General features: G+C 36.0%; 1 protein-coding gene across 1 annotated transcript in view; it reads right to left on the bottom strand.

Annotated features, from left to right (window-relative positions):
• Window positions 1-2,604: 2,604 nt before the first annotated feature.
• LOC149302575 (gamma-aminobutyric acid type B receptor subunit 2-like) overlaps window positions 2,605-19,936 on the bottom strand; it is a 240,097-nt gene continuing 222,765 nt past the window's right edge. Inside the window, exons 14-19 of the mRNA XM_089482242.1 lie at window positions 12,543-12,653; window positions 9,716-9,940; window positions 7,041-7,223; window positions 5,422-5,551; window positions 3,761-3,878; window positions 2,605-2,770 (exon numbers count right to left, since the gene is read on the bottom strand). Coding sequence (XP_089338368.1) covers window positions 2,605-2,770; window positions 3,761-3,878; window positions 5,422-5,551; window positions 7,041-7,223; window positions 9,716-9,940; window positions 12,543-12,653 — 933 coding nt within the window. The remainder of the gene's footprint in view (window positions 2,771-3,760; window positions 3,879-5,421; window positions 5,552-7,040; window positions 7,224-9,715; window positions 9,941-12,542; window positions 12,654-19,936) is intronic.

Below are 19,936 nucleotides of genomic sequence, written 5' to 3'. Positions count from 1 at the left end.
GGAAAACGAAGAAAAAACGAACACGAAGAATGTCCACGAATATTCGCCCGAAGAGAAGACAGGACCAGGCGAATATTCGCGGAATACGAAGTTGTTTTTTTTCCCGAAGACGAGCACGAAGGCGAACACAAAGAGCTAGTCTAGTCACTATCCAATTCAATCACAGTTTCTTCAAAATGAAGTCAATTTCTGTGTTTTTACACTGTTTACAGGGCCATTATGTAATAACCTGGAAAACCTGGAAAACCACTGATATGCTTCTACCCAAAGTACCACAGATGTGATGTAGCCTTCATGATAGAAACACTGAATTTGAGGCCCATCTAGTTTTATATTTTTTTATATTTAGGATAGCCTGAAGCCTACCCCGTCGATGTTTGAATTCCCCCATGGAACCTCTACCACTTCTGTTGGCAGGCTATTCCGCTTATGCATGACCCTCTCACTTAAGTAAAGAAGACATTTTATTGTGACAACCATTATTGTTAAGCTCTGGGTTAACTACTTTACCTGTGACATGTTTAACTTAAAAAAACAAAAATGTATACTTGAACAATGGCAATCTGTGAAATTGGCTATTTTGGTAGAGATACTGTTGTCTTCCAATTCTTTATTCATTCAATTCTTTTGACATTATTTCAAAACAATTTAAAAACAAAAGGCCCCAAAATTTAATCTAATTGCTAGCTTTTCCAGGAGTTGCTGCCCATTAACCACTCAAACCCAAAAATATGCAAACTATAAAATGAATTAATCATGTTCATTCAAATTTGATGACATAGTATTGGATAAATAGTGGATATAATGTTAAATAAATATATAATTATGTATGCGTCTATGTTTCACACATCATTGACCTAATGGCCTGTGATAGTTTTCAGTTCCAAACTGTATTTATAATCCAATGATAGACATTCTTTTCAGGAAGGATCTCTTGTTTATAAAAAAGGGTAATTTATCGGCATTTATAGAATAATATATCTGTTATTACATATAAACTCGTATTGTGACATTTCCATTTCCATTATTGATTATCTATCTAGAAAACAAATTCATTTTAGAAATGAGATCACAGTTGAGTTTATTATTTGTCAAATTAGCCTATGGTGTTTAAAGTGTTTTTGGTTTTGGGGGGGCATTAGAATTTGATTACTTGGGATCTAAACAGTAGTGTATGTCATTGGTGAGACCATGGATGTTTTTGGATTTTATACTGATTAACATTCAGATTAGATGACTATATTATAATGGTGCACCCCCAACTTTTTCCACATATGCAGAATATGTTGTTGTTATTGCAATTTATTTCTGTCTATACACGCAGTAAAAATATGGATAGGACTGTCTCCTGTCTTCCATGTTTCAAGACATTTATTTTTGATCTTTCTGTGATTAACTCCATTTAGCTCCTTTGAAATTGACACAAAATACTTAGGGGTTAACTGATACCACAGTTTAAAGAAATTGTAACACAATTCCGACGCATTGATATATGGAGTTAAAATGATGTGCATCAGTGTAAATATGCCTGAAGAACCTGAATACACTGTAACATTGGTTTTATTGTACTTTTCTCTGTGGCACTGTATGGAACAAATCAAACACAACTGTGACAAGTTATCCATCTTGTGACATATAAGCTATTTACTAGGTATCAAGCCTGAAGTCGCTCCATTTTGTGCATTACTAAAAAAAAAAAAAAGTAATAAAAAATAAAATAAAATACAGAAACCTTGGTAAAACATAGTCCCAAATGGCGAGCGTAGGAACATTATAGTTCCCATATCCTCTGAAGTGCTGTGCTGCAAAATGGTTCTGGCTCAGAACAGTAAAACCTTGGTTTCAGAGCAACACCAAATCGCCTCTGCAACTACGTTATACCATTGTAGAAATGTCTTAGTTCAGTTACAGAAACAAAACCTTGGTAATACTGCATGTCACGCTTACACCTGAGGGGTCAATTGTAAAGTTGCTCTTTTTGTTCTTTCCAGCCTTGTGTAGTCTGAGGAGTAACACAAAAGCAGGTCTAATCAGTAAAGAATGCTTTCAGCAGTAGAACAGATTTGTAGAAACCTGTATGCAATTTTTTTCTGGAAATATTCCCTATCTGTGCCATCTTCTTTTTTTTGTGGTTTTTTACTTTTTCTATTCTGATTTTTTGTTTTTTGTTTTTATTTTTTACTTGTGTATAAAGTGTACTAACCAATGTTCATAGCAGCCATATACTTAGCTTTGTGACTTGGATTTAAAAAGTTCATCTTATGTTACTTGATGTTTTTTTTTAATTTGTGCAAGGTTTAAAACTCTCTACTCTTGTTCTGTTGTTCGTAGAGTTTAGGGAAGAATCAATTTATTTGAGTCCTCTGAGTAAAGAAACAGAAATTCCATAAATAAGGCTCCAGGTATAACTCTGTGCATCTCTCTATTTCTTTCTTTGTTATAGCTCACGCTGGTTAAGTCAGATTTCCAGGATGACAACAATAGAAATTTCCTTCTAGAGTAAGAGCAAATGTTATGTGTGTAGCAAACGTTCAGTATCAGCATGTGCAGTTGAGTCTCTTGAGAAATTACAAGAGTAGTCCAGTAAGCCTGTTTCCTCCACTCCTACAGGCCAGAGACCATGACTTGAAAAGATGGCTGCACGTGTCTGTGACGTGGGCTGGCACTGGGACTTACACACGGACTGGCACAGCTTGCATCTATGCCTCCTATTGATGGCAAGTAGGCATGGTGTAGAATGGGTAGTTGTAAAGACAGCCGTCGCTGTATACTGGGAAGAAAAGTAAAAAGATTATTTTGGCTTCATCAGTTTGACTAAGATTGTTTTTCTTCATGATAACATTTGAATTATTTTTATATACGTCATGTTAATTTAGCAATTGTTTGCCAAACTCACTTTCCCAGCATTAATTCCAGCTATGTTGGTTCACAAGCTCATAACATGTAAATTTACATGGTCACTGGCCTTGTGCTTTGAATAGTGGAATATCTTGCCTAGGGAGCCTATAGAGTAATCAGGCTCCCTGAAGGGCTGCTTTTCTCCCTTAGGCTGGTTGGGGAAATTAGAGATCACCCGTGTAAATGGCCCATAGAGACTAGCTCTGTGCCTAGCCAACACAGCCGCCATAGTGACCTAACTTCATGTCGCATCTGCAGTGCACCAGGATATGATGTCATATCCTGGCACTCAGCATGGTAGACAGAGGCCATGGAGGTATGATGTGTGGGGGGGCTAGAGCAGCGTCCTGGGTCTGGGCTAGGGTCCAGCCAAGATACATCTCTGGCTTTTAATGTGGTTCATATTTTAGAGTCTCTGGTGATTAGGATTGGATTTTCACTCCGGATAGATGAAGTTATGGGTCCACTTAGACTTCTCTGGGTTTTATTGAATAAATAATGGAATGGTCCCATGTTTACTCCAAAATATGAATACAGGCAAGATACAGCAGAGAAAAATGATGTGCAGATTCTGGAGCTCTGTTTCCAACGGTATTCACATAAAAGTTGATCCTTTTGCTTCACTGAGGTGATCAAGCATAATTACAATTACAGAAATATAATGAGAACTGCAAACAACATGGTATAGATCTCATAAATTATAAAATGCTATAAATGCCTAGAATTCACAGCAAAATAGCACTTTTTTAAAGACATAACTTTACTCTGAATGTCATGATATAGCTATACAGTATATACTAGTCAAATGACATTCTCTATAATTATTCACATTTAATGTTTTATTAAAGTTATCAATACGTACTGCTCTGGAGAATTTATGTCATCTATAGTGTCCTTATTGGTTCTAGATGTTTCTATTGTGTTCCACTGCGGAGGAGCATTTTGATCATGATGATTTTTTAAAACAGCCTTTTCACCATCTGTAATTATAAATACTATATTTAAATTGTAATCGTTATGTAATTAAATTATATATACACACAAACCAGTTAAAAATAAATACTAAAAACATTTAAAAAATATTAGGTAATCAGCCACTCTTTCTTTGGAGACATTTAATACATAGTCCACTCTTTTAAAAGTATCTTGAAAAGGGTACTTTAAAAGTTTCAAGTAAGCTCTAGGTCCTTATAGTACCAAACTATACAATATAAAACTGTTGGGTTTGAGTCAACGGAGCAGCCATTCTAGCCTGTTGTTTATTATCTATAAAATGGGCAACACAATAATACAGGGACAACGGTTAATCCGTTTTCCTTTCCTTTATAAAACTTAACTGCTCAGAAATGGGTTTCAATTTCCATGTGGTTGTCTGTCTCTCTATAGCGGAGCTTTGTGCCAGATCTGTTTCAGTATAGCAAGTTTTGCTCAGCAGTAACCAAATTTGTGTCCTACTTTATGTTTTATTGGCTCCAAAAGCCAGACTAGATTAGGACACAGGCTTTTTAACAAATGCACAGCAAGGCACTTTCATTATTATTGTGGTTTATAAAGGCTGGACTTATTTCTATGCCACAGTCAAAATAGAGAATAAATCCAAACACATAGAAACAGGAATGCTTACTACCTTCTTTGAAATTATAACACACGAACAGCTTAAAAGTTTGTCCTAAAAAAAAAATTCAAACCTGCTTGATAATTATTACTCATTTATAAATTCTGGCATCTGTAAGGTTATGGGTACAAAAGTCACCAGTGTGGACTTTTGAAGAAACCCGAAATTGCACTGGTAGCAACAGCTCTTTTTGTATTTTAAATAAGACTGAGATTAATGGGACATGAAGGAAAGTGCCAGCATGATACAGAAACATTTGGCCAAAATAAAACATTCTCAGAAAAAAAAAGGTCACACAATCCTTTAGTAGCAAGTCCATCATTCCCCCACTAGATGGAGATGATTACAAGATGGCTTACTGATAGAAGCACAGTTTGAAAAGAAAAAAATATTGTATTGACATAAAGTGCCCCTCGCTTTGGAAACCACAATGCTAAACCCAAGCTGTCTCTAGTTAACTTTTCAATAACCTACAAGACATGGTATACTTTTGTAATAGCTTCAAAGAGCAAAGAGGCCACAAGAGCATGATGTATACAATGTTCAGTATATTATCTTATTTTTTACCTCAAGTCCCTTCAAGTTTGATGGAATGTTAGCCTATCAAAAACCCCAATGTTAGGAGAAAATGCACTGGGAGTAGTGGTAAACATGAATGTTTCAATGTTAGGATTAGGTCACTTGAAACAGGGTCCATGGAAAAAATCTAGATGATTCTGTTTCTTCACACAATAATTTTGTTTAAATTATTTTTTTTTTCCAATCTCATAATATTTGCGTATTTGCTTAAACTATGATGAACACTATAGTTGTAGATACACATAAAAATTTTTACTTTCTGCTATTTAGACAGCTATAACATTTGGATAGATTAACAATGTTCTTTTTTTTTTTTATTTGTTTCTTACCTTTATTATCTGTGAAATTTCTTATACTGAGAATGTCATTTAGGTCCTGGTAGTGGTTCTGTTTGACATAGGTTGTCTTTTCAGGTGTGTCTTGTAGCTGCATTGTGACTTCTTCAAGATCTTTGTCCAGCTAAATATAACACAATTTTATCAATACATTGCTCTTCATCTGAATAAATGTATTGCATCATTACAATATCATAAAGTAAGGTTCTTACATCACCTGCATATCTAAACCAATAAGTAACTCTGTACCAACCCTTTACAGATTAAGCTGCAGCTATATGAAAGTTCTTATTTTGCAGCAGCTTTGCAAACTTCTCTAGTTAAATCCTCACGTAAATCCTTTTCTATAGTTAGGAATAATCCTTTGATTTTTCATTCTGACAGATTTTTTTTTTAATGTTCAATAATATATGTATGAAACACTCCTTTAATTACTGCAGCACTTGTCACCATCCATTTTTATCAAAGTAAGATCAGCACAATTACATTAACTACTACTTTTTTTTTACTTGGTCTCGATCTACCAAAATTTTTTATTAGATACCAGGTTATTCTTCTACCTTTCAAAACCTGAAGGCTGGTTACATAACTTTGTTGGATGTAAACGGTTAATGTTGTCTAGGTCCCATATTCATCTATCAGGAAATTGAAATAAAGCTGTTCTCTCCTGTAAGAACACGTCAGTGGAATTTCAAATGCAGCATCAATAATGGAGTGAGTATACATAATAAATGGATTATAAAAGCCCTATATTTATTTTGTTATTAAAAAGGTTGATAGTGTAAGGAGGACAGACTATTACAGCTTAAATGCAGCAATATATTATTAGTTTCTTCTTACACGAAAAACCTAATGTAGGTGCATGTCATTTAAGTATTCTATGTCATACATATTTTGGGCAAAGTGCCCTGTAGAGATGTCAAGCGTTAATTAAGACCAGTGCAGGACTTACAGCTGATTCCAAGTCTACCATTTGTCATAGCTAAGGCCATATTGGGGATGGGTTGGTAGCTCAGGCCATAGGCCTAGACCCCTAGGGTCAGTGGCCGCCAAATGACATAAGTGTGGCCACTGGCTGCACCACATCTGGTGATCATTGGGCACCGCCTGTCAGTGACCCACCAGACATTTGCCCGATGTGCCAGATGGTCAGTTGGGGCCTGCTACAAGTGCATAGATCCAATACTGTTGGTCTTTGTCATAATCAAAACAAGACAGGTTCACCACACCAGGTCTTATGACAATGGCGGTAATATTGACATGTCTCAATTCTGTTATTCTCTTCTTCTAATACTGGATCATTAAAGGGACATTCCAGCCACCATATGCATTTTAACGCAGTCTGAGCACTGTCCTGCTGATTGGCTGCTTGGAAACTAAAATCGTTGAATCAAGGAGGAAGGTAACTACAGGGCTCAGGTGTTTTTTTTATTTATGAAGAATGCATATTGAAGCACAATTTGAGTACTTTAAAATCTAAGTAGGGCTGTCACAGACAAACTAAACTAAACATGCTGAAAGTACCTAGCCTTTTTCTGAGTGGACACTTGACTGGAACCGACTGTTATGTGTTGGGTAAACACCTTGTTTGCATGACACTAAAAATGAGATACCTCTGTTATTTTCATTCTTAAGCGATGGTTCTCGGACTGTAGTCCTTCTAATCGAGACGTGCTGGCCTGATTCACACTGGTGACTGATGTTGAAGTCTTTGAGTCTTCCTTTTTTTGATTGTGCGTGAACTGGAATCTTCTGTTTTGAGTTGCTGCATCTGGGTTTGTCCTCAGGGTAATTAACTATGAAAATAAAAATATATTTATGATAATATATTTGGTAATAGAATATCGGCAGCCTGCAAGTAGGGACTTTTGCTGTTTTTGAACTGGATGGTTTTGGTCCCATTTGATTTTTCTAGTTAATGTCTAGAAATATTTATACTTAAACAACAATGTAAAGCAGATGTCAGAGCAAAACATAAATATGACCACATAAAAATGTATAATGCCAATCATATTCATTAATATGTAATAATGCCATTTCATGTTGTCCAAATTTATTTCTATCATTCATGGTGTGCAGGAGATTTTATTTACAGCTAGAAATACAATAAAAGAAGTCCAGTATAGTAATGCATGATGGCCATGTGACTCCATTTTAACAAATATAAATCTGTGATATGGCAATATGGGCTATATTGATCAAGAAAAAAATAACATATCAAGTTATATTACAGGTCCCAATTAATTCTCTACATGTCAATTGGGTATTATTAGGTATTATTACAAATAAGGCTTCTGAAAACAAAATTTTTAATCTTTTCCAGATGATCACAGATGCTAATATTTAATCCTAAAAAACACATATTAATGAAAAAAAAGTGAAAAAAAAAACCACTTGTCTTTCTATTGTGCTGTATATGGGAGCAGGCATCTTGCCGCATCATCATATCTTTTAAATTGGTACTTTCATGCTTGGCCTGATAGTAGGGCTCCTATGCATGAATTGTGAGAAATGAAGGGAAATGTCCATGAAATACATTCGATATGGAAGCTGCCGCGCCATATGCGATGTCAGAGCTGAATATAAACCCGAATAACATAAATAGATATATTGAATACAAAAATTAAAATTCTATAGGGACTACGTAGAGGATTTTTTTCACTTCCAAAAGTAAAATCGAATGAATCCATGTAAATCTTCCACGTAATAAATGTTGGTCTTTTGCTTATATAATTTGCTAATTACTGATGTTACCTTATATTTAAAAAATCCCCTGTCTGTAAACTGGGGGGCACGGGTGGGACCATTTAACATATTTGTGGCTCATTAGTCAGGCACCAGTGCAATCCTAAACTCACAGCTGTGCTAGTTCACCATGTAAATTAGTCGAACATTGATTGGGTTTTATTAGATTAGTGATGCTTTATGATTAGGGAGCATTACTAATTAGTCTTCGGTATTATGGGCAGTTCTTAATTCTTCCATATGAGTATAAAAAAGCTAACATAAAGGAAAAAACATACAGACAGCTAGGAATCAACATCCCCCTAACAAGGATGGTAAGATGTGCGTGAAAACAGCTGGCCAGTACATGTGTGCGTTTGCACATTAAGTCCACTCAGTTTATGAAGCTACTATTAACTACAAAATCACACCATAGTCCTCTTGCAAAACATGTAATCTACAAACAGCCATGTTCATAAGGGATAGGGAAGGGAAATAATGCAGAAAGGTGGAGTAAAAATGAAAATATAAATTTGACGTAGATTGTCAAACAATGCCAGTATTGGGATAGATAATTAATTCTATGCCATGTAGTTTGGAAGAACCATGAACCTGGGTCTATGTCTGGAATAGAAGGCTATTTGATTATAGTGCTTTAACTCTTTGAGGGCCAGAGTAATGTGTAACACAGTGCAGAGCCCTAAGGCACATCAAAAAGACCATACTTTTGAAAGGGATCTACAAATCCTTAATTCTCATTAACATAAGTAGTTCTGAATCTTAGCAGGATTTTATGAATCTAGGTCAAAGGGAATGAACCTCGAATGCTTTGGTGGCTGTTCTGTGTTTATTACACATTTTGCAATGTATTGACATTATAAAACTGAGTGTTAGTGTTTCTCAATGTGGGATAACAGTTAAGATGATACGTGCATTTTCTGCCTTAGCATATCTAAAACAGTATCTGCAACAATAACAACTGATATTACTCTAGTATCCTTTAGATCAGAGCTCTTGAAACATGCCAGGACCAGATACTGGGTCGCAAGATGTGTCACTGGGTTGCACCAGGGATTTCACTCTGCCCTCACTAATGCTCAGCTCTGTACTCTTTAATAACATTAAATACAGTAATTGCTGTTACAAAGAATGTCTGAGGTGATGACATGCAAGATTCATCTGATTATGTATTTTAAGTGCTGTTATATTACTGGGCCATCTTGCTAGGTTTGCATTAAGGACCAAAAGTCCAAGCATCCCATCAGTAGGGTCATTAGTATGTGATGTTACCACACTAGGTAATGGGGACAAATTTGAAGACCACTAACTTACATTATACCCCTTTATACAGTTACATTTATATCTTACAATATATGTGTATAAACTATTTTGTGTCTGAATAACTTTAGTCTAAGCATTGAGTTGTTGTAAGACATAAGAAGGTGTAAGTACATATAGGCACTATCCGGTAATTATGGAATTTGGAAACAGTGAAATGTTGAGTAATTATCCTTAATAATTTTTTAGTAAAGTATTCTTTGTACAAATACGTTCTCTAACTTACCTTTGGCACAAAGACGAGACAGAGAGTAATTGTACTGCAGAATATGATTACTAAAGCCACAATGCAGAACTGGACGTTGGGTTGGTCTTTGGTGAGAAAAGACACTGCGGCTCCTATTATACACATGATGCCCACGTTGTACACACTCATTCCAATGTATTTGCTGTCATTCAGTGCCGGAATGCTTACATTACGTGTCTCCCATGCCAGAAAACAACCGAACAACTAGTTAAAGTAAAGAAAAATATGAGTATTTTACAAGAAACTTCATGCATATGAGTTGTACATTAAGCTTAATATGCAGTTAATCAGGTTTATCTATAGAGAGATGAAGATAAAAGTGGTGCAATCACCACAGCAACCACTCCAATGATCCAATCAACAAACATTATATTGGTTGCTCTAGGGACAATGATATTTTTTTCAAACTTTGCACTAAAATCTTGTTTCTAAAAATAATGGTTCAGGACAAAATTACCCATATGCAGGGGCAGGCTGGGCCGGGGGGCAATTGCCCCCCAGGCCGCCCTGAATCCGGGCCGGCGGGCTGGCCGGACGGCCGGCAGACGAACATTCATGGCAGCCGCAAAGTTAAAAACTAAGGGGCTGCCAACGGGACTGGCCGCCGTGCCTCCAAAAACGATGCGCGCGCAAACTGTGGCTGTGCGTCGGGACTTGATGTCAAATCCCGGCGCACAACACTGAAGCCACGCCCACCGTCTTCCGCGCTCTCTGTACCGGAAGGACAGGACACAGTAGAAGAAGAGGAAGAATGAAGAGGAGGAGGAAAAGTGACAGTGCCAGAGGAAAGGTAGGAAAATATTAGTAAGTGTGTGAGAGTGATGGGTGTTATGCTGTAGTTTATGATGAATGTTTGTGAATGAGGGTTTCAGATTGCATGGAAGTGTGGGGGGATAGCATGGCATAGGGAGGCTGTCTAGGCATGATAGGCGTGTGATTGCTGTTATCAATTTTTTTATTTTTTTCGTCCAATAATTCAATAAAAAGTATTAATAGATATATATGGTTGCAAACAGCAATCACACGCCTATCATGCTAAGTCAGCCAGTACATGCTAGAACCTGGGCATGATAGGATTGTGATTGCTGTTAATTATATGTATATATATATATATGTATATATATATATATATATATATATTAATATTGTTTTAAAATTGATTTTTTTTGTCTAATTTTGGTGTGTTACTTTTAATAAAGTATTTTAAACGTTTTTTGTTTTTTTTCGGATTTGGCCAAATGAATGCTGAATTTTCAGTATCGGTCCAGAATTTTCATTTCGGTGCATCCCTACTATATACTAAGCCAGTCACTGAAGTGCTAGGCCTACACCACATCAATGTTTGGCTTAGTATTTAGTGATAGGGGTTGTACTGCAGTATTGTCAGTGTCTGGCTCAATGTATAGGCACACATTGACGGTGGTACAGCGTAATCCCTAAGTATATAATGATAACAGTTATGCTGTACCACCGTCAATGTGTGCCTCGGTATATAATGATACAAATTTTGCTGTACCCCTATCAATGTTTGCCTAACCATAGAAACTATGCAGTTTTAAAGTGTGTGTGTGTGTGGGGGGCACATACAGGATCTGCCACAGGTGCCAAATACTCTAGGTACGCCCCTGCATCATGCAGCAGTCAGACCCAATGGCCATTCCTCAGCTCTTCGTCCCATGTCTTAAAAGGGGTGGGATAAAGAGCTGAGGCACGGCTATTGGGCGGCGCGGTGCGTGCACGCCGGCCGCTTTAATTTCATTAGGCGCCAGTGGAGTGACTGCTATCAATGTCGCTCGCAGCCGCTTTGGTGGCGCAATGGGCCACTTGACTAGACTTCCCCCCAGGCCTTAGGCTGCCAGCCCTCCCCTGCCCATATGAAACACCTAGCATTTTTCCTAGAATGCTATAATTAGCACCAGAACCTAAATACAAACACCATACTCTATACCAATCAGATTTTACTATATTCAGTAAACCATACCTACTTATACCCCATCCCTATAATGAGGGAAATGGTTTAAGTACATTAAAAATCCCCATGAGGAGACACACAATATGTTAACCTTTTGTGGGTTAACATGTGCCCAAATATGCCTCCCCTTGAGAAAAGAGGGAATTAAATGGCATTTTCTACCATCGAGGAGGCATTTAGTTTACTATGGTTAACGGGATGCCTGTTTTTCAACAAATATTTAGTTTTTGTTTTTTTTGTGTTTTCACTTTTTTTTTCCAATTGTCACCGTGCCACTTTATTAATTACTGACAATTGTCAGTTAAAGAGGTATGGGGGCATGCTGCTTAGATGCCTGTATATCAGGTATCTAAGCAGCTATAGACCCCCAACATATACTGTTGGAAATGGTATAAGAAAACTTGGATTTCACTTGTTGGAACACTTAATTCTTATCACAATCACATCTTGCAAATCGGGGGATATTGAATCCCAACCATGCTGGGGGGGTTTCAACTCACCTCAACTTGACTGTGCTGTGGTCGGGTACAGTTGAATGTTAATGTGAGTTGGCAGTAGTAAATACACGAATTGAGCATTCTGTCCAACTCATGTAAGATTGCTACTGCAAACGTGTTTCAACTGCCAATTTAGATTTCCATTGCCTACATCATCCTGTTAGCTAAATACTTTACACTGATTCATTTTTGATTGTTAGTAAACTGTAGGGTTTGTCTGCCAAACTCACAAATAGTTCATCCAAAAGAAGATACTGTTAGTTAAATCCGAAATCGGACTAGCTGGAATATAATCTATATCAATGTCATCTTGAAACCCTAAATAAACATTGCTTACCATAAGAAGGCCTTTATAGGCATATACAATTCCAAGCCAGATGGTCATGTGAGTGTTCTGACAATGTTCCAGAAATGGGAGAATTGCAATATCCCTTCCAGCAGGATCCGGCTGAAAAGAAAAATAATGTAGAAAAGAAAGAAAATGAGTAGATCAATAATTGTTGAAAAAGGCACATTTGCTAATTTTGCAAATTGTAATGCACTTCAAGGTAAGACCAAATCAAGGTAAAATATGACAGCAGTGCTTTTCAAACTACCAGTACCCTCTATGTTTGTCTTGTGAACAGAGAATAAAAGTAATTACATCTGGAAAAGATATGAATTCAGATGATTGGTGCTAGCCAAGTTTGAGGTAAGTAAACAGATCATTTTCAGTTTCTTTTCATTTTAATGTTGTGTTTATGTTCCTTCAAGTCTTTTATCTCAGTGTTTCGTGTTCCCCTTTTAACATAAGTGTAAGGGAGGTTCTGTCCTTACCCTAACCTACAGTTCTATAGATTATACTGAAAGCCCAACATAAAGTCAAAACCCAAATTTATTTCAGCTCAATGCCTTAGAGATATGCACCTCTTCTGTCTACTGAATGTAATATTGAGAGGTCACTTAATGGGGAGTACATGTGAGCTTCAAAATGACAACTTACATGTTATCTCCGGCATTTTTGCAAAATAAGTGGAAAAAACTTTTAGACTGATTAATTAATAAATGATTAATAATTTATCTTCTGTGTATTTCATGGTCGATGTGCATGACTATGAAAAAATCACAGTAGAGTAAGATGTCCTTGTTGGTCATCTCCCCACGGACTGTCAGAACACAATGTAATAATCATGAACTTGCATATTCATACACAGAGGGAATTCAAGCCAATGTGGTGTTAAACTGGCTGGGGAACCCCATCACTCTTTACTATTAAAAGCTTTACTGAATATCTACGGAATTGTGAGCAAAGCCCCCCACTGAAGTGAATGGGTGCTCAAAGATAGAGGTGCTTTTTTTTACACTAAATGGGTTAATACGCTAACACACGTGGTTAGTAAACAAGCATTTACTAGAAAAATGGCTGTATATAAGCTATTTATCATGTACATTCAAACATACATATACATACATATAGTACTGTGCAAAAGGTTTAGACAGATGTAAAAAATATTTATGTTTTAATTTAGACTTTTCTTCTGTTAATTCACTTTGCATTTTGTTAATTGATCAAAATAAATCATTAACATGTCTATTTTTGAAAGCATTCTTACTATACAATAAGATATAGAATACATTACATTAAAGATAAAGACCAGTGCCCAACATTCTGTCTTTATTTCAGCCTTTTTCACTCTCTATTAATCAGCCTAAAGGAACTGGTGCCTGTTAGTTACAATTGAAATGCACCACTACTTTCTTCAATGACTTTTCAAAGAATCCATTTGATTAAAATTGGTGGTTTTCTGCCTAATTCCACCATTATGTATCCACAAATATCTTGAATAGATTTTGTTCTACTGAAACACGTTTTCTTGATCTTCTTAATTGCATTAATCAGCAACATTTAGCTTCTGCTACAAATATACAACATAAGAACATTTTTTTCCAGGTAACAATAGTCTTCTGACTTTGTCTTCTGCATAGGAGGTTAGAAATACTATTGTATAATTAATGCTGTGCACATATGTAGATGCTGTGTACACCTGCAAACTAGAATTCAGGGAAGGTGAATCCTGGGAGGACCATTCTGTATCCGTGATGAATTCAAGTGGGAAGATAATTAATTAATAAGATCATTATATGCAACAAATGTTTAGTACATGTTTGTATGAAAAGAAAAACCTAATGCTAAACAACTGGATCTTACAGTCAATATAGTAGATCTATGTATTTCATCCTTGAAAAATGTATTCTTTTCACCGGGTACCAGCATCATTGATACAAAGCATGGCATGAGATGAACTGCCCTACAGTGACCATCCACTATTAAAGTTTTAAATTGTAGTTTGCCGTGTCTTTTGTAGAGTAAACAGCATCAATTTGCGTATCTGACTTGTAGCTTATGCCAGCAACAGCTCAACCTTACTGCTTCCCTTCTCTTTGCATGCTGTTTAAGGCAACCAAGCAACATCAGAAGGGTCTGTGATAGGGGAGTGCAGTTGTGGAAGAGGAAGATTGGGTAGCCAGTTTCCACTGTGCCCTTATCTTTAGCACTTTGCAGCATGGGCACCTATACTTCATACTATGAGCGGAAGCAAGATATCTCTGGCTTTGAGGATAAAAAAAGTATGCATATTATGAGTACCTTTATGAAGAGGAAATGTGCCTTGCAAATTGGGTCGGGACTATAATTGCAGGTGAGGCTAGTCTGAGATTTTGATATTTCCTCTAACACTGGTCCAACATGGGCAGTGGAATTTTCTAGTTTTCCGTTCAGATAAAGTACCCGTATAAAACAAAATATACCATAAATAATGTAGTAAAATGAACACAAGTGTTAAAAATATTATTAAAAGGATACATATAACTTTAAAAATCTTCCTTTTGTGACCTATATATTCTGCTAGATGCGGATGTTCACCAGGAGGCCAGAATAATTAAGACAGATTTATAGAGAAGGAGGAATGTTTGTGGGCCTCTCTTTCTCTGTGAATCTATCTGCATTAGTCTAGCCTCTTGGTGTACTTACGTAAAAATGGATCTACCCTCCAATCGGGAGAGAGGCCCTTTTGCGGACGTTCACGGGGAGGCTAGATGCACATATAAAAGAGGACGAAGAAAGAAGAAATGTCAAGAGAAGAAGTGGAGCTGCAGAAAAAGAAGACCGGGACAGTGGAGAAAGTAGGGAGACATAGAGAAAGTTTGAGAGAGCATAAATGAGAGTGAAAAACACAACAAAATTCAATTAAAATTTCAGAGCTCTTTGCTTAGTTTTTGTTTGTGTCATTGGGGGTCTGTTTTCTGACATCTGTGCGAACTGACGAATCAGAAAGCACAAACCTAATGTATATGTCCATTAGAAAAAAATAGTATTCTTACCCTTTCATACTGGGAACCACATGCTTATATCTTCTGATCCTGAATAAAACCTGACTTACGAAAATTTTAAGTAACAAGAGTTGCAATTCAAGCTGCAGTGTGCAGAGTGCCAAGTTTTGTCAGTGATGTTAACCTTTAGCTACCTGACAGTGAATCAACCACTTTGTCTTCTTTGAAAATTACCTAAAATGTTTATATTTTCTTACACTACACGACATCAAATAATTCCTCTGCAGACTATTTGTTTAATTAATGAACATTTATGTTTACTTATATATATGCTATAGCTCAGTTCTCTATTGATAATATTGTTACTATTGTATCTAACCCATCTTTTGTTAAGATCCGATGCTAACTACTTTATCCTGTTTTACTTAACAATTAACACTGTGTGCTTCAGTAAAGCTATCTGATAGATTTGGGTCTTATTCATTCAACAAGGCCACATATAACGTCTGTTTCATGGTGTGCATATAAGACCCTGTAGCTTCAGAATTATGGATATTAGCATTTAGTACTGCTACCTACTAGTTACTATACTGTTACTTCATGTTTCTTGTGTGTATTTCTAAGCCTATATTTTCCAACATGGATACTGTACACTAACTTACACTCACATGGTGTCACCCTCTCTCAGGCCCGGGGCCTGATATTGGGACAGAGCAATCTGCAATACCTGGACTCCGGGTATTGGAACAGATTGCTCTGTCCCAATATCAGGCACTGGGCACCACAACCACCCTACTTACCTAATACACGGACAACCTGCATTCTTTCATTTCGGCATCTAACTACTTTATACCGGTGTCCCCTGGTTGATGGTGCTGGTATAATGCAGAAGAACCAAAAAAGGGACGAAAAAAGAGAAAAGGGAAGTAGACTATATAGACTGTACTTACAGTGTCATCGTTTATACCAAATATACAATCTGACAATTAAATTGTTTTTCAAATATTTTTTATTAACCCTCATACTTGATCTGACCACTTGCCTGTGAGTAACATACAGACCAACTCTCCACGATACCGGAATGGAAGGAGAAACATTAGGTTATATTAGAATTTAGGCCTAGAATATGGTTGAAGTTATTTTAATGTGTGTGCTTGCTGTTTTTGTGGTGCATATAAATACGTTAATTCACAGAACAATTCAAGCTACAGACCAATTTGCTATTTCAAGCAAGTTACAGTTGTCGTAAATTTAACACGTTAAAAATAACACATTAGTTTCGTATTGTGAATATTTTGGTTATATGGTATGCAGGAAACTAAATCATATGGACATGCTTTTATGCTATAATGTAACTTACTAATATTAAAAATAGTGGCATAATGTTTAAGTATTAGATAAAAAAATTATTTTCTGCACCTTCTGAGTGTCTTGTAAAAACCCCAGAAACACTGAATAAATAACATGAGTTCCTAAAGCCTGTATCCAGGCTCTGCTAGGATGTCTGATGACCACTGAAACATTTTGCCTATGAAGACTTGAAAGGAATCTCCAATAACCCCAAAAAAATATCAAGGAGTAATAAAATTTTTTTACAAATGTTCTTTGCACTTGTCCCCAACCAAAAAGTTTTAAAAATAACAAAACCATTGTAGTGTGTAAGGGACAATTTCGCTTCTTCACAAAACTTTAAAAAACTATGCACAAATGGGATATTATTGTACATGTTGGATGTTTTTTTCAGCAGAAGCATCTTACCTGAGGAAGAAATTCTTCATAAAACTTAAAAACTTTTCAAATTTTCTTTTTTTTCTAATATATTACTTATATTATATTACTTATTATTTTTGTGGGTACACTAAACACGAAAAAGGGGAATCAGGCTTAAACAGACACATGTAACCATTTAGTAATTTAGTAATTTAGTAACCAGGATGTGAAAAATACTGGTCATGAAAGTAGAAAAATAAAAATATCTAAAAGAAAGGATGATGTGAAAAAAAGAAAAATACAAAAAACACTACACCTATATTGTTTGACAAGTAAAATAATAAGTTACTGACCACAACTCTGATATCAAAGTGCAATTATAGATGAAAAGTACCCACAAGCATAGATAACAATATCCCAAGTTACACACAAGCAGCACACTGCTGTAACAGCACACTGCACAATTCAAGTTTCCATAGAAATTGGATCAGAATGATGTCTGCAGGAATCTGGCCAAGGAGTAGCTCATGTGTCCATAATCCTAGAAAGTCTATTTTGAGAATTACTCATAAATATATTCATACTACTAAGACCCCGTGTAAAGCTACATAGGATGGAACACATATTCCATAATGATATAGACATAAAAGCTTCTATTATCTGTTCCGATTATATAATATTTATTATTATATTTAATATATTTTTCTTAATCACTTGCTCTCTAATTTTTTTATCATTTGCGAGACCTCACCCACTTCACAATGCAATATGAAGGGCTCATACTATGAAACCTACCAATTTAGTGAAAAGACAAAGACTATTTATTCATAGTCCAAGAAACGTATTAATTAGGTAAATCAGAGGCATTTAGTGAATGTCCGTGTTTATTTTTTTCACTTTCTTACCAATGTCTAAAGCATCTATTTTTTTTATTGAAAATACATTGTGACAGTTCCTTATTTAAAAAATGAGACAAGACATTAGCAGAGAATGATGAGTCAAGATGAGTTAATTTGTGTATTTATACATCATTAACTTCATAGGACTAATCCTTAATGTGCCATGTTAATACCTATTTAATTCCCCAAGTTCCTTAAACAGATGCAGCCTGTTTCATTCGGAAGGCTTATTTCTTACTAGTATTCCCCCTTTGATGTATGTAGAACACATAAAGCTGAGAATAGCCATTTTCCAATTCTCTTTAAAAATGCATGACATTATTATTTATGAATAGCTTCTGCTTAAATCTCTAGATTGTAAGATCGTCTGAGCAGGGCCCTCCTCACCTGTTTCATACTACTTGTCCTGTCCACCCATTGTACAGCGCTACCGAATTTGATGGCGCTATATAAAACAATAAATAATAAATAATAATATTAAATAATCCATAGTAATTTCAAATTTTTTGTTTAAAGCAAGGATCAATAATTACTTTGAAGGAAATGACAATTAAAAAGTAAAATATTAATTAACTAATATCCTAGTCAAAGTAAATTGCCAGTATTTTTACCTGATTTAATAAATTAATCTATTCCCTAGAAGGACAATAAATTGACCAGAATGGCTGACCAGACTTTTTAAGGAACTCTGTGCAATTATACAAGTAACTGAAACATAGGCGTCAATACTCTGCCCGGTTTATTGGAACAGACTGCAGTGACGCGATGCAGTGTATCTGTGTATCACATTGTTCCCATTTGGACAGTTGGCAACTTATAACATTTCTGTATGACAACTATATTATCTACAGATGATATTTAATAGAAAAGGTTGTATAGTGGGGTTTATATAGTAATATTGATGTGGTAGATACATTTAATGGAATTTAATGCAAAGGTCCCAGTTTAATTTTTAGAATTTAATTGAGAACATTTGTGATTGTGTTTTTCTTTTTTAATCATGTACACGAAGTAAGAAAAGAGTATGAGGAACCTAGCTTCAGGATACATTGATTTAGGTCTTGCCTGATGAAAAACAAAATTGTCCAAAGAGTTGAGTAATGGTCTCTCAAAGCCATGTCCATTTCACTAAAGTTCTCACTCTATAGTGCGCATAGTTGGGTACGTTTACCCACAATTTTGTATACATGGAATTAGCCTCTAATTGCCCAAAGTGAAGGGCAAAATGTTATGCCATGGTATCCCAGAGGGAGATTTTTCTCTACTGGAAAGTGTAGAATGGTCCTTTGTAAGTTCATTGTTTTCCCCATAATTGACCAACTTTAAGCTCATTCATGTCCCCTGAGCTCCCATTCATTCCACATATTCACTAACACAGTAAAACCTGACTATTCTCATAATCATTGTTGTATATGAATAATTCTTCCAAAATACTCAAAAGAATTAGATGCCTTCAAATAAAAAAAGATGTATACATAAGTTGTGCTTAATTTCTTCAATTACTGGAGGAGGTACTATTGCTTATTTATCCATTAAAGGCTCAAATGTAGACAGAGTATCTTTAAAAAATTTGAAATATTTGAGGGTCTTAAAGTGCCTCTAAATTTATACATAACTTTAGATGTAAACCAAGGATGGTCTGGGCATTACTTTAACCCCTTAATGACAATTGCCGGTTCTGGCACGGCACGGAAAAACAAGTTGATTATGACCAGAGCCGGCCTTAGGTGTTCTGGCGCCCTGTGCGGACTACTCCTCTGGCGCCCCCCCATCCCAAAAAAAGAAAGGAATAAAAACTTGTAACAAAACCCCA

This window comes from Sceloporus occidentalis, unplaced genomic scaffold (assembly GCF_023333645.1).
Source record: "Sceloporus occidentalis isolate IW3139 unplaced genomic scaffold, rSceOcc1.0.p SCAF_18, whole genome shotgun sequence".
NCBI lineage: Eukaryota > Metazoa > Chordata > Lepidosauria > Squamata > Phrynosomatidae > Sceloporus > Sceloporus occidentalis.
The sequence above is the reverse complement of the archived record's forward strand: the minus strand, read 5'-3'. Positions and strand labels throughout refer to the sequence as shown.